Source organism: Xenopus laevis, chromosome 8S (genome assembly GCF_017654675.1).
Source record: "Xenopus laevis strain J_2021 chromosome 8S, Xenopus_laevis_v10.1, whole genome shotgun sequence".
NCBI classification, from domain to species: Eukaryota; Metazoa; Chordata; class Amphibia; order Anura; family Pipidae; genus Xenopus; species Xenopus laevis.
The window spans coordinates 66,247,177-66,263,907 of NC_054386.1; the positions used below are offsets into that span (position 1 = coordinate 66,247,177).

At 39.3% G+C, this 16,731-nt stretch overlaps 1 protein-coding gene across 1 annotated transcript in view; it reads left to right on the plus strand.

The window, feature by feature from the left end:
- The first annotated feature begins 213 nt into the window (after positions 1–213).
- Positions 214–16,731, plus strand: part of mamld1.S (mastermind like domain containing 1 S homeolog) — a 121,260-nt gene continuing 104,742 nt past the window's right edge. Inside the window, exon 1 of the mRNA XM_018233018.2 lies at positions 214–522. Within this exon, the coding sequence (XP_018088507.1) occupies positions 469–522 (54 nt within the window). The 5' untranslated portion in view covers positions 214–468. The remainder of the gene's footprint in view (positions 523–16,731) is intronic.

Sequence of the window (16,731 nt, forward strand, 5' to 3'; positions counted from 1 at the left end):
ATGCAGTCTATTAATATTAATTTGCCAGACTGAACACTCCCCGCGCTGCTTTCCCTCCTGAGACCGCGAGCCCCTAATTTCCGTGTGACTCGCTGCTTGTTTCCCCTTTAAGAGCAAGCGAGTGGCGGCCGTCTCCTCCTCCCCTGGTGACACAGCAGTTGTAAATGTCCTATCAGTAATTTAAACCGCACAGACTCCTCCTTGAAGTAAGGAACTGTGGGGCTGCTGCATCTGCTGCTAGAAATGTAGTGAGCAGTCTGAGACAAGCGCTGGGTGAATCATTAGCCAACTGCTTCCCTGGGATGATTTTGTCTGGAGTCTGAAAAGGAAAAATACATTCGCCACTTATTCGTATTACTCGCGTATTTTCCCCTTGACTTTAAATATTTTTTTTTCGACATTTTTTGGGGGGGTGTTTTACCAGTACACCAAAGTGGATGTAAATATCTGGTGGATCTCCAGTCCAAAATGCTGCTGGTTTCCCAGCGCATAGAAGCACCACGTATGGAGCCCTATTTACCAGTAAGTAAAAGGGGGGAACGTTGCGTTTTTACGCAGGGCTGGTGGGAAAGTGGCATCTTTGTACGACTGCAGTGTTCTGCGACTGCTACTGCTGCTGGACACGAGCAACGACTCCCCTTAGCTTAACCCAACCAGAAAATAATGAGAGGCTTGTGGGATTAGGTGACCCCCCCCAAATATAGACCATCTGCCTCCCAGCAATATACATTTAAAAGCTCCAGGAGAAAGAAGCATGGTTGTAGCCCCCAAACCAAAATACACCAGAGAAGTACTGTCATCATGCCATGTAATAAAGGGAGGCATCTCATTTGACAAAGTGATTGTTCTGAATATTCACAGTAGGCTTCTACTACTACTTGCTGTCTTAGTGCCACCTTATTATGAAGGCACTTTAGTAACTTTATAACATATGGATAGATATACACATAACGAGAGTTGTACATCACACTTGCTGCACAGCACTTGCATGAAATCACCCATGGTCAGTAGACTCTCACAAATTATTCCTACCTGCCCTGGGAAAGCCTACAAAGAACTGGCCTATTAACTGTAGCAACTCTAACAGCTACACAGCACCATCTGCTGGTTGACGATGTTATGAGTCCAAGGGTACTGTCATGATGGCAACAGACCTGTGTTGTTTATGGCTTTGGGAGGGTTAAAGGGGGTATAGCTATAATCCCACCCCCATAAAACCCGCTACTGTGTTAAGTGTATTTGTGAGCATGAAAAAAAAATATTGGGCTGCTGGGAACTGCATGTGTCTTACAATCAGAGGGTAGCCTTGAAGAACATAAAATATGGATGTTTTATTGAGCAAGGACAGAAGCTCCCAGTGTCAGCCAGTTGTGTGCGCTTTTAGTGAACAATGTGTCCTCTTTGCAGCCAGGTCCACTGGAAGTAGATGCTGTCTGATTTATCTTAGATTAATGCTGACTGCACAGGGACTAATAGGATTAAAACCTGCCAATAAACTCTGGGTTGAAAGCTGTAATATCCCTGTGTAAACAGAGGCGTTCAGAAAAAAGGTCTGCTGTATCCTAATGATTTGGGGCTTTTAACAGGAGTAGATTGTAGGCAGCCTTTAACCCCCTCTCTGGCAAAAAAAAAGCCTCCAGCATACATTGCTGAGCCTTCTGGCAGATTAGGGGTTAAGCGTGTATTCTAATAAAGCAGGCAGGTTTTTTTTTCTTTGTACTTGGATAATATGCTGCGCTCTCTAAGGATTCGCTTAGACACCCAATGATTCTTTCAACATCACTGAGCGATAATAACCTATTGGAGGAGGAATTCTGTAATTGCATTAACTGTAGCTGATTTGTGGAAGCCAGGGGTCATTAGAGAGTCAATATTTGCAGTGACTGATTGATGATTACAGTATGCTTTCTCATATAGTGTATTGTTGTGCGTGATAGTCATTACTGTCGCATCTATAGCAAATGTGAGATAATAGCTGGAATTCCAAACCCTCTAAGTGCTACAGAATAGCAAACAAATGGTGCTGGCACCAATCGTGCCATTCTCCTTTAACGGGCGATAATATGGGTGCATGTCTTTATATTTATATATATATCATTGATGGACATTTATCCATGTGAAGATGTGAAAATTTGATACACAACCCTCTTGTAAAATGACACCTGCCTGGCAGGTCCCCTGAGTGGCAAAGCTGAGAATGGGGTTTGGTTTGTGTTACCAGCTCTGCTCCCAAAAGCCCTGGCCAGCAGGGGGTGACTTTGTACTGAACTCTATGATTGCTCGATAACCAACTAGGTGACCTATCATTCAATTTTGCAAATCTGTTGATTTTTTTTTTCCCGACGTTTGCAGTTTTCGGCCCTAAATGTTCTTAGTTTTATTATCTTTTGCTACCTGCCATTCGAATGTTATGGTCATGAGACACCATTTCATTTCTGCAGCATATTGCAGAGCGAGATGATATAGATGTCAATGCTAGGAAAATACCCTCAAAGGCTCTCAGACATTGTGGCAGACTAACCCCTCTCCTCTTAACCCCATCCGGAAATTGCTGAATATTGTCTAGTTCTTTTAGGGTTGAATAAATGATCCCTTAAGGCTAAGTGGTGATTCTGTAGATGTCAGCACATGTGTGAATATATTAGGAACGTGTAGCAGTAGTGTATGGTATAGAACTGATTTTCTCTTTCTGTATAAAACACACACCTTCCTTACTGGGCAAAAGGTGTGTCGCTAGCAGGGAATGCTGCAGTGCCCATGAGCTAATATTATTTATGCATTTACTGTTCGTGCAACCTGTGGCCCTCCAAGTGCTGCTGAACTACAACTTTCACCATTATTTAAGCAGCTGTGTCTGTTGAAGCTGTAGTTTAGTAACAGCAGTTAGGGTGTCAGATCCACAATCCGAATGTTCAGCTGCTGTCAGTCAGTAAATAACTCCTTCAGTTAAAGAGGACAGTTTCTGTAGCTAGCGAGACTGTTTTATGTCCCCTTAAAGTTCCATGGTTTTGTTTTTTCTCATTTACTGTATATCGGGGAGGAAGAATTTTATTACCAACTAGTATCTGCATTGGTAATAATGTAATGGGATTGTCAGACATGTTTATCGTCTTGTCCCAAAACTCAAGTTTTCTTAGAACCCTGCAGGGCAACTGTGTATGTGACAAAGGCCTATAAATAGCCATTTGTTTTATATGCTTTATAGCTTAATCGTCTGATGAAACGTGATATTATTTTCAGTTATCCTTTCAAATCATGTGCTGCCAGTGAGCAAGCTGGATTTGCTCGGACAATAATCCCCTGAGTTTTGCCCTGAGGGGCCAAGTTTTATGGGTAAAAGAGAGAGAGAGATGGCTGGCCCCTCCCACTCTGCGTCCTAGCGGTGCCAGGCTCTTGGATCAGAGCCTTGGCTTTTGTCAGTGTGGCATCCTGCAGCTAATCCCTCTTGTCTGTATCTGGAAAGCAAAGTCAATGCTTATTTGCACTCCCATGAAAAATAGGCTGGCAGTCATGGAAAAAATAGATTGGGGATTTTTTTTGTCACCTCCTGACACCGTGTTACAGAGACCTTTTGTGTGTGTGCTTGTAACTAGCTTTTACTTGAAAATATTGGCCAACTTATTGCATGTGACCATAATGTAAGCTATTGCATCCGACCTTTGTATTATTGGTGGTTTGGCTGAGGTTTCAGTACCAGCGCACAGGCTTGGAAACGGCTCTGATTTTCTTCCATGACCATTTTATAATTGCATATATATATATATATATATATATATATATATATATATATATATATATAAACAAAAGGAGTCCGCACTCAAAGGTCTTGTGAAGAAAAAAAGTGAGTTTTAATCAACGTTTCGAGCCGAAACGTTGATTAAAACTCACTTTTTTTCTTCACAAGACCTTTGAGTGCGGACTCCTTTTGTTTATTTGTATGCATGACCCTGTTCCTGCACCAAGGCTTCAATCAGGTATTCTGAGTGCACCAATCCTTTCTGTTTTATATATATATATATATATATTCAACTATCATTGGCACTTAACAGTGTATGAGAGAGAACGCGTTGTTTATGTCAGGTTTGCCACTTATCTGTGTAAATTTTTGCTTCGCTGAATCACTCATACCAAGTGACAGATTCAAAGGGAATAAGTGGAAGGGGCCTTTTTTTGTTTTTAGAACATATGGACACATGATTGGAATGAATAGGAGAGGGCTACTAAGATTCTTAAAGGCCAACGCATGTGTGGATACCTAGGTTCTTATTGGTGTCAGTTTCAATACACAGAAGTGTATTTCTTCCATTGACTAACATCAGAAGTGCAGTCCAGAACCTGGTCAAAATAGCTTTGGCATGATTATTGGTAATGGGTCCTGTGGTTTTTGGATAAGAGGTTGTTTTGTAATATGAAGATCCATAGTAGTAGTATTGTTTTGTCACCAGCTTGGATTGATGCTAACTTAGTTAACATTATGTTGTACAGTACATGGTCCCAACATCCCAACATTTTCTTCTGAAAATCACACGAATCACGTGAAAAACATTGTTTATATCAGGCTAAAACTTTAAAAAAAAAGTCAAATCTCTGTGAGAACAAAGTATAGGAATGAACAACTTAAAGGAACAATGACAAACATTTAAAAATGAATGCAAAAAAAGCAATCTGTAGCACTCCAGAGGAAAATGTTAAGGCTGCCACACACAGGGACATCCACTCGTTTGGCAGATCTCTCCCTGATATGCCCACATTGAGGCGGGTGATATTGAGCTGATACGATAATGGGCCCTAGGGCCCAACGATCGGATCAGAATGGAGGCAATATGGATGCTTGGATCGCGGGACCATATCAATGAACAGACGCGGCCGCAATCCAACGAGATTGTTTACCCTGCCCGATCGACATTTGGCCAACTTTCGGCCAGATATCTATCGGTAAGCCCGTCGGATTGCCCCACACACAGGCCAAAGAGCTGCCGACTTGGTCTGTCAGCAGCTTTTATCGGCCCCCTGTATGGGGGCCTTTAGTTTGCACACCATATTTCCTGTTGGTGTGACCTTTATCCTAATTCTTATTAGATTCATTATGAATACTCATTTTTTCCGAAAGCCTCTGACCAACATGACTTTCAGTGACATTCCTTATTTTTGTATTCATTTTGAAGGAGCTTTCTTCTCTGTAATCGCCTATGGTGTCAACCCATCAATGAACCTGCAACATAGTTCAGCAACACCTGACAAGATACCCATTTGGACAACTTGTGTTTCAGGGAGTGTAATGGTTACTAAAGTACAGGCCATTGGGATACCTCTTGTTTAACTAGCTAACACATTGCTTTTAGAGCAAATTCAAATTATGTTGCCTAATATGGAAGAGAAGAGACAGAAACAGGTCTTCCCAAAAACATTGTGTCACGAGTGGGAGGAGATGTAGTAAGGCATGTCATCACATATAATACAAAGAATGAAAGCTATTTAAATGCTCAAGTTTTAGGTGCTTTGTAATAGTAAAATTAACATTTACATATGTGAAACAGTCCTCTTAGACTAGAAGCATCTCTTCTCCAGCTGAAGGACTACTTTTTGGGTACCCCTGTCCCAGACCCCTGACACTTTAAAAACTCTTCCGCCAGCTGGAGGCAATTTACCTTGACAGCGGATACCATATGTTTGGTGAGGTGTCTTCAGTTTGTGACTTAAATTAAAAGCTGCAAATTGAAAAAAACATTATAGTCAGTAAACCCAGAGCATCTGGGTTTTATTTTAAATAGCACAGATCTACTGTATGGGGGGAAGATGTATAAAATCTGCATGCATCTTGCTATTGATAAGCATTGCCTTTTTTCTCATATACAGTTATGTACAGTCCTTTAGTATATTGTTTGTATATATTTTGTAAGTGTCATCCAGTATATTACACATAGACATTGTCTCTGCTTGAATAGCCTGAGATAAAAATAAAAAGTATAGATTATAGTATATCATCTATTTTTCACCTTAGTTGGAGCATTTGGCTTTAGCTAGTTTTCTATGCTTGAAATCTGATTGGCTGCTATGAAATACTGTACTTATGCTGTACTTAGTCGTAACACTTTTTGAGTTTGTTTTGTAAATCCAAGAGTTTGTTAATTAAATGAAAACACTTTTTGTGTGGCCTTAAATGAACAGTAACACCACAAAATGAAAGTGTTTTAAAGGAATGACAATATAATGTAGTGTTGCCCTGCACTGGTAAAACTGGTGTGTTTGCTTCAAAAATATAGTTTATATAAACAAGCTGCTGTGTATCCATTGGGGCAGCCATTCAAGTAGATAACAGTTAAGTGCTGTAGAATCCCATTGTATACTACAGAGTGTATCTGTTATCTACTGTGCATCCTGTGCCTTTTCTCCTTTTCAGCTTTGAATTGCTGCCCCCATGGCTACACAGCAACTTGTTTATAAAAGCTATAGTAGAGTTTCTGAAGCAAACACACCAGTTTTACCAGTGCAGCATAACAGTGCATTATATTTTCATTATTTTAAAAGACATTTTTTTTTTGTCTTACTGTTCCTTTAAAGGTGAACCATAAATACATCTGCTTCATAACTGGGAACTCTTTCCCTAGAGAAACTGTGCTATAAAGCAAGGATATCAGTGGTATTTTACTGTGTTACAATTACAGGACATAAAGTAACACGTTTTTCTGCTTTCTCCTGAGTATAGTCACTCGGCAAACAGAAAAATGTGATTCTGCTTGTAAGAACCCAAAGCTAAGTTTTTAGGATAGCAACTTTTCTTGCTGTATTCATTATAGCCAGTGAATGCTACAAAAGGGTTAAGTGCTAGCCATAGAAGGTGTTACAGATGCCTGTTTTATTGCAATAAAAAGAGAAATAAAGGCAGATTATTGTCATCCGCCCCCTCCTGGATGATCTCTAATGTTTGTATATGTTCTGTTTTAAAATGTAAGCTGCGATCTCCTTTTGTTTCCATGACACTGGAGAAGTCTTTTGAGATTCCTTCCCATAATTCTGCCCTCCTCCCGTGTTTGCTTTAGTCAAGGCACCAGCTAAGAATCCGAATTTGCATGAGAAATTGGGCATTTACAGAGGAGGAGAGGGGGGCAGTTGTCCAGACTGACAGCCCATGTGTCCTTTCCCTCCCTATGAGCTTGTTCAGTGCAGTTGCCAGGAAGGGTTCCTGAAAGTATAAAACAGACGGGCATGCTTCAGTAACAAAAAGAGCTTGCACACACCTTTATCCTCTGAAGCTCAAAGATTTCATGGAAATGTGAAAGTACAAGTACACTGTGTGGGTATCTATGTATACACACAAACACACACATATCTATGTTTAATTAGTTTTCAGGGGTAGAGAGGTAAATGTGAATTTGAATTGTCTGTTTCTGACCTTTAGCAACAAGCAAGGAGAGTTCAGTGGAACATACTACCTTTAATACTGATTGCTTGATGTGAGTAACATTTTCTAATGTTTGTGTGTCATGCCAATGGCACATGTAGTGTTTTGTTCTGTATTTTTCCAAGGAAGCATACACGGTGAAACAAAACACCAGGCATTTTATCCTATGTCAGGGTCTCTTACCCCAGCAACCTCAGCCACATTAACCATGATGCTTCTGTTGTTTAACCTGTTGTTATTTTTATTGCCTTTTCCCCCAGCCCTCTTTTACTCATATATATTTCATTTTGACTTCCTTATGGCTGCCTAGTTGTTAGGGCAATTCAGCCAGATAGCTGACTAACCGAGGACTACCTCTGTCCTCATCTTACTAGAAGTTCATTTTAAGGTGACATAGCTCTTTATATATATATTTATATATTTTAGAATAGGAAAGGAAAGCCACAATCTCTGTATTCCAGGATACTGTCAAATGTATAAATACATTTACAGAGACAATAGCCTAAATAGCATGGCAAATATGTTTCATAACATTGCTATTCTGTAAGGGAGTTGCCGATACATTACGATGGTTCACTAACCCAAATAAATCACTTCTACTGATCTTCTCAGTACTGAACACGTGAACCTCTCATTTAAACCCATAGAACTTGTTAAACGTACATTGTTACTGGGAAATGACTGTGCTTTGTTAATTGCAAATGTTCCTGATATACTTTTTTTTTTAAGGCTGAGTGCAGATTCATCCATAGAACGATTTGAGCCATCCCTATGTGCTACTAGCAAAATCCACTTATGTTAATGAGTCATTTGCTGCCAGTCTCATTCCCGAGACTCAGCTATTGAATATGACATTATGTGCTAGTCATGCTGGTCTGGCCTTTTTTCCTGCTGCACAACAAACTAGTTTTATTTCTGTAACGGTGGAAGTGTGACCTTATTTTATAAGATTTGTTTCAGACATAATGCACCCTAGTGAGCTTTGTCTGACTTTGTAGGACAACCATACAATGCTTGATTTGTTCGGCTTAGTAAAACAAAGGTACTCACTAGAAATGGGCGAATTGACGCCTTTAGACTTGCATGGAGTTGTGCGTCAAAATAAAAAGACGCGCGTCAAAAAAATTTCGCTGTGCAACAAAAATTTTTTGACGCCCATAGACTTTAATGGGCGTCAGCGACATTTCGCCGGCGCCAAATTTTTGACGAAACGGGTGAAATTCGCCCATCCCTACTCACATGCCAAAGAAATTCCTCATCACTTTTAATATAATGGCCACTAGAGGCAGTGTTTCAGTGTGTAGTTGGGGTCATATCAATTAAAACTACTCCCACTAATGCGAAGGAACTCAGCTATTCAGAAGAATAAAGCTACAAAATGCAACAGAAACTCAATATTCTGCAAAAGACAAAAATTTGTGCCTTGTGTTCCACCTCTGGTTACTGTATGGAGAGCTGATGTAAATAAAGAGAAGAGCATCTGTGGTTAAAGGAGAAGGAAACCCCCTGGGCGCAAAAATCCCTCCCCTGTGTTGCTCCCTCCTCCCCCCTGGCCTACCTGTCCCCCCGGGCAAATGCCCCTAACTTGTTACTCACCTCTGTGCACAGGTCCTGTCCACGGAGCTCACAGGCGCCATCTTCTCCCAAGTGGTCTTCTTCCTGTTATGCGCAATAGGAGCATTTACCGGTACGGATCTACTGCGCATGCGCCGAATGTCACGAAATCGGAAAACTTTGTGACTTTTGGCGCATGCGCAGTAGATCCTTACCGGTAAATGCTCATACTGCGCATGCACCAAAAACGCAGATCAAAGCAGGAAGAAGACCGCTTTGGAGAAGATAGTGCCTGTGAGCTCCGTGGACAGGACCTGCTCAGAGGGGTGTGTAACAAGCGGGACAGGTAGGCCAGGGGGGAGGAGGGGGGGCAACACAGGGGAGGGTTTTTGCGCCCAGGGAATTTCCATCTCCTTTAAATGAACAGTAACACCAAAAAATGAAAGTATTTTAATGTAATAAGAATATCATGTACTGTTGCCATGCACTGGTAAAACTGGTGCTTTTGCTTCAGAAACACTACTATAGTTTATATAAACAATCTGCTGTGTAGCAATTGAAAAAACTATATGGCACTGGTTAAATAGTGGATAACAGATAACATCATTATGTTCTACAGAGCTTAGCTGCTATCTGCTGTGTAACCTGAACCTTTTCTCATTTCAATGGCTGCCCCCATTGCTACACAGCAGCTTATTTATATAAACAATAATAGCGTTTCTTAAGCAAGCACAGCAGTTTTACCAGTGCAGCTGCATTATAGTTTTTTTACTTCAAAACACTTTTATTTTTTGATGTTACTGTTCCTTTAAATGTAACTTTATGAGCTGAAGTTTTAATTTGATTCAAGGTGAAATATAGTGTACATTGTATCTATAAACAAAGTATTTTTCACTTTGAAGTGAGCCTAAGAGCTTTTCCCAGTAGCTATGATTTTTAATTCTATCTGGTAACTTTTATTTTTTTTATTAACTTTAAGGGACCCCAGCAGACTGTCAAATTCCTATTTATCTCTATGAATTGTGAAAGAAATCACATTAAGATAAAGAACATGCAGTTAATTTAATAGAATGAGTTTGTATTTTTTCTTGGACTGAGATTCAAATACACTCTACTAATTCACATACAGTAGGTCCCAAACAACTCCCAATAAGCACAATAAAAAGTAGGGTTGCACCAAATCCACTATTTCGGATTTGGCCGAACCCCCGAATCCTTTGTGAAAGATTCATCTGAATACCGAACCAAATCCAAATCATAATTTGCCTGTGCAAATTAGGGGGGGAGGAAAAAGTGTGAACATTTGTTTTCACTTTTTGTTTTGTGGTGAAAAGTCACATGATTTCCCTCCCTGCTCCTAATTTACATATGCAAATTAGGATTCTGGTCGACTAGACACAAGGATTCAGCTGAATCCAAATCCTGCTGAAAAAGCCACATCCTGAACCGAATCCAGGATTTGGTGCATCCCTAATAAAAGTGCCATTCCGCTGTGGCAGCAGTCCCTCTAACATTTGCCAGATCACCAGCCCATGCCCATTCCCATCTCAGTTGCATATAAAGATATAAACAGAAGCCACTAGTGGAAATAAGGCACAATAGAAATATGTCCAACCAACCTTGTGGAGCTCCCAGATCTGGAATTGTAGATGAATTCTGCGGGTTCTACACATGGGTGGATAAGTTGAGCTTACATGCTTAAGGAAAGCTTAGATGTGTTCAGAGACCCACAACTACCACAAACCACCCTGTGGAACACAGAAAACTTCAAAAAGCAGCCAGCTGGCAGTGTTACTTCTATTGCTTAGAAAACCTATTCTAGAGCTCAAATAGCTGTGTTTAAAAAAGATTTTGCCCTTCAATTTTCACCTGTATTTTCTATTTCTTTCGCATCACCTACCATTCTTTCTGTAGGAAGATTATTGAAACCCAAAGCTGCTGATATGAGAGATTTAACATATGGTACTTTCATAAGAGGGGAGTCGGAATGGCCTTGAACCTGCCGGACTGACCAGCTGGTTTCTGCCAGCAAGAACAGCTAATCAGCTTTTCGCTTGAGACATCTTCTCTTCAGATCCACTGATTTTCCATGCAGTATATAATTTGCTGTGTATTTCAGTGGGGGGGGGGAGGCATGGCCTTGTATTTCTCTGCTTATTTAACTTTTTCGGTGCTTGGCTGTAAATTGTGTGAACTGCCAAACTGGATCCGTAACCTCTGCCTTCTCTGTCTCTGCTTTATCTATTAGTAGGATTATTGCTTATGACATAATGTTCTTAAGAAAACTTGAAGCACAGCACCGGTTTGTGTTTAAAGTAAAAATATCTTTATTCAATACACATGGCAACGATCTGGATACAGCGACGTTTCAGGCCTTGTTTGGCCTTTTTTTCAAACAAGGCCTGAAACTTTGCTGTATCCAGGCCGTTGCCATGTGTATTGAATAAAGTTTTTTTTACTTTAAACACATACCGGTGCTGTGCTTCAAGTTTTCTACAGTACGCAAATGGATGGTGGCTTTTAATCGCACTTGCTCTGGGAAATTCTCTTTGAATACAGAGGTGAAAACGGAGCTGACCCAATCAAGTTCACATAATGTTCTTAAGAACAACTTTCTTAATCACTTAAATCACTTTAATCACTTAAATAACAATATTCCATGCAAATGACCATTGAGAATACGGTTTGCTTTCTGGGAATTCTTTTGGGTGTATTTATCAAAGAGCGAAGTTAGAGATCGCCACAGTCCTCTAGAGTGAAATTCCGCCACTCTCCATTCATTTCTATGGGATTTTTAAAAGATTAAAAGAAAGTGAAAGTTCATCCTTTGATAAATACGCCTTTCAAAATCCCATAGAAATGAATGACTAAGGAATAGCTTAACCCTCTTCATATTAAAGTGTTACTTTACTACTTGACGTGGTGACAAGTCAAGGTAGCAGGTGGGACACAGCTGATCTAAAAGAAATACTTTTAAAGTAGTTGCCCTTATACCGTGGCTGTTTTGTGCCCAGTCTCATAGCCAAGAACTGTCTGAAATTTAACCTTTCATTTTGAAGCATCAAAAACCCGGTAATCACCACTGAAGAATCTTTAAAGCACTCAAGTTACTCTGTGATCTTGTATCGTGTTAGATGCACTGGGAATATACTTTTTCGCAATACAATTTTTCAGTTTTTTTTTTTTGCATTATTCATATGTTATGTTGCAACCCAGCACCACCTGCTCATTAGCAGAGTTAACATGTGCATTCATACATTTATATAATATTGCAAATTATTAAAAAAAAAAAATTCAGCCACATAAGGTTCTTCTCTTATTCTGTGGCTTCTGGTGCCTGGGGCACAGGAATATTAAATGTCAGGGCCGAGGTCACAGCTGATGGTCAGATGCAGGCTTCCTGGCAGAAGGGGAAAGTCTTCAGAAAACACACAGTACAACGGTCCTTACTTGATAGGAGATTTGGCTTTTAATGCATTTATTTGCTATTTATTGAAGAAAAAAATTGTTACAAATGATTATGCACACAGAAATGCATTTATTCCTATTGTTTCTGTCATGCCCTGTTGTACATACAATCCCCTACTGTAGGGCCCCTCTACGTCTGGAGACCCTTACTTCAACCCCATAAAGATAGCTCTGATTTTTTTATTATTATTGAACATGAAAATCCATACAAGTTTTACTTTTTTCCCCTAAATCCAAAATTCTACAGTATAATGCCTTGTGACATAAATCTGTTCCTGGGATCGGCTTGCAGAGTCCTGTAAAACTTTTATTCTAAGTGGAGCCTGCACCCCACTGGGCACTGCTCAGACTGAGAATCAATTGGTTCATACAGAATAGGAGGCAGACAGACAGAGACAGGCTATGAAGGCTTTAGTAAACTTGAATGCTCATGTTTTCCTGCTGCTGACGTTCAGAGTGACAAAGATGTGTTGTGTGGGCTGAAACTGGGACGTCACTGAGTTTTAAGCTCAACCAGGAAACAGCCTGTTGCTGAGGGGGAAAACAAACACGGAATCATAAAATAAATGTCTAGTGGCTCAGAACTTTTTTCCCCAGCACATCAGTGTGGACAATAATGCTGCTATTTTTCTTAAGACTTTTTCACTCTGCCAGTGAACCTTACAGATCTACACAGTAGTCAGAATTATGTAGATATTGTCCTTAAACAAAGTACACATATAGAATATACTATATCAGACCTTCCCCTCCCCCATGATATATGTTTGCCAAGGTTGGATATCAGCCAGAGCAATATCCACTTATAGGCTTTAAAGCAGGGGTGCTTAACAGTAGACAACAATATCTTAAATGAGGTGCATAATTAAGTTTAAACCAGTTTTTCGGTCAAATAACTAATTCTCAAAATTATCAGATGGTGGTATCTGAAAAGGAATTTTATAAACCCTGCCTTCAGTGTTATTCCCCTTATGGTTCTACAAATGCCTTATTGAATGCATAAAATAAGTAAATATAAATAAATATATATATATATATATATATATATATATATATATATATATATATATATATATATATAAATGATGACAATGCATATGCTATTCTTATATGACCGGAAGAGCAATTTATTTTTTCATTCATGCTTAGACAATTGTAGGTTGAGTCACACGGCAACATTCCAAAATTTTTATTGCAAAGTGCATCATAAGGCGGATTTATATTGTAAAAGCTCAGCTGTAGGTGACTTTAAGCATTTGGCCAACAATTCCAAGCATCCCTACAAGAACTGGTTTTTCTGCAATGGGGCTATGATGTCAGAGGTTGACTGTTATGGGCCTATATATACAGTATAAATATATATATATATATGTATATATAAATATATACGTATACATTTCTTCTATTAAATGCGTTATATTACAATATATCATGTAATTTCTAGATTCGTGATCTTTGAAATATAAGTGCTAAGTAAAGTCAGTCTTCAGTCATATTAGAATTTACCAGTTGAGATTATTCTTGTCATTGTGAACAATAGCCAACATTAAAACAATAAGGTCAGAATACTACCTGTGCCAGCCAACCACCAACTACACGTCTACTGGCAAATGATGTGCATCTTATAGAAAACCCATAGCCCCTAGACTACACCTCTGACTGTCTTTTTTTCTCTGTCCCTTAAGCTTGTGCTTAATAAATAATACTTATAAGGAAATAGAGCAGGAATGGACAACCCAAAACATTGAGCTGTTGTTGTTGAACTACACCATTTGAGGGCCAATGGTTTCCAAGGCCTGCAGTGGAATATCTTTCCCTTTGTATGAGCATAAACACACCACCTCACCAGCATCCGGTGTGCTTATCACTTTCCTCCTTCCTGGTGACTTTATGTCTAATGAAACACCTCTTATACTGTTTCCTTCATGGGTGCCTAAGCAGAGAGACATGCTATAGTAGTTTACAGTAATAGGTAGTGGCGGATGGCAGAAAGAGCATGAGAATTTTATTGCCAATGACATTTGAATGTATAAGCCGTTGCAGCACTGATTTGGCACCAGTCGTTGTGGCCCATTGTTAGTGAATGCCTTAACTCTTCGTATTTGATAAATATATAGATTATATAGTGTGCCATAATAAGTTGTTAGGAGTAAACCAATGCCTGTACACTGGAATTCACACAGAAACCACATTAAACTAAATTGTCTTTCATCGTTTGCAAACAATATACCAGTATAACACTTTCAGATTCTAACTCCCTATGACATCTTTATTGTATTAAGATGTTCATACTCCAGACAGATAGCTAAACTAAAGCTAGATTTTGGAGTAATTCATATTAATATTGATTTTTTTTCAGAGGGCTTATGTTATAAAGAGGGAGCTTTTTTTCCCCAGAGCTCTTTGGCAATTATCTTGCTGCCATAAATGTTGATACACACATAATGGATGTAACTAAAAGATCTCCTTATCCAAGCAGAAAAGGCAGAGAGTGTTTGTTGGAGCAGACAAAATGCTGAGAGTGTGAATAGACAGGCCCATATGTCACTGGCTCAGGAGATAAATGATAGACGAACAGGAGTTGGTTACTATGGATCAGCACAATAAACCAATTCCCATCATACACCTCTCTTAATAATATAGCATTGAGGGGTATCCTAGGTAGCGCCAGTCAACTGTAAGTTGTTTTTTTTTCTTCTAAATTTCCTTTTATCTCTATCACAGAGCATTTTCAGCTGAAAAGGAGAGACTGAAATGTGTAGCAGGCAAGTAAAAGTTTCCAAAGCTTTCAGCCAGTGCTTTCCTATATCTATGGATTATGGCATTTATATGACATGCTTTTTTAATTGGATTCCAGATTAGAGCAGTTCTGTAGTTTCTCATTGGTGGAACAATTTATTTAATTAAACTTACAGAATTGTTAAGTTTTAATACTATATAAAGTATAGAGGCTGCGTGCTGCTTCCTCTCCCTATAATTATCCTAGCGGTGAATGCAGCAAAAGTTATAATGATACATCAGTTCCTTTGATAACACTGGCCAGTAAGGTATAGCAACTAGTCATTAATTAACTAAGTACAAATGTGATTGGTTGCCATGAGTTACTACAGAGGTGCAAATTTGCGCAGTGTTAGTAAATGAGTTTGTTTTGGCTGCACAGGAAAATAGCAAATAATGTGTGCACACATGCACCAAAAGCCTTAGGGGTAATCAAACAAGTTGTACCCTGTGTGGGCCTTGAGCAAGGGGTTGTATGCAGGAGGAAGATAAAGAAACATAGGTCCCTCAAACATTCCCCAGCCGTTCGATAGCATGCATAGTGATAGCATGCATAGTGAAGAAATATGTTGTCAGTAACAATTAATATAAGCCGTTAGCAGCCTTAACTTGTAGTTAAAAAAGAGAGAAAGACACACGGGCCTAATTTACAAACATGGGTGCTATATTGCACAGATGCAGTTGCCAATAGCAACCAATCAGCATTGTGTTTTGAAACAGATTTTTTTTCTGACGCGCCCAAAAAAACAATAAGCTTATCACATCATCCAAATCATGTAAATAATAACACCATACCAATAACAGTGATGATTTAAAGGGATGGGTCACCTTTGAGTTGACTTTTAGTATGTTATATAGAATGGCCAATTCTAAGCATCTTTTCCATTGGTCTTCATTATTTTTTTTTATAGCTTTTTAGTTATTTACCTTTTTGTTCTGACTCTATCCAGCTTTCAAATGGGGGGTCACTGACCCCATCTAAGAACAAATACTTTGTAAGGCTACAAATGTATTTCTATTGCTACTTTTTATTACTCGTCTTTCTATTCAGATCCTCTCCTATTCATATTCCAGTCTCTTATTCAAATCAATGCATGGTTACGAGCGTAACTTGGACCCTAGCAACCAGATTGCTGACATTGCAAACTGGAGAGCTGCTGAATAAAAAGCTAAATAACTCAAAAAGCACAAATAATTAAAAATGAAAAACAATTGCAAATTGTCTCAGAATATCACTCTTTACATACTAAAAGTTAACTCAAAGGTGAATAACCCCTTTAAGGAAATACGTGTACTTTCAAGGGAAGGTCTGCCTCCAAAGCCAAGGGACAAACGCGTAAAAGTATAAATTACACATGGCTGTGCCTGAATGTCTGAGTAGCTATTGCATTAGTACAAGTCCTTCTGTGCCAGAAACCCCTGCAGCACTGTCTGCCCACATTTTGGTCCAGTTGACTAGCATGTTTGGCAACACCACTGGTTGTTAGCAGCCACAGGATGACTGACTGCTACCAATCATCATTTCCTCTAGC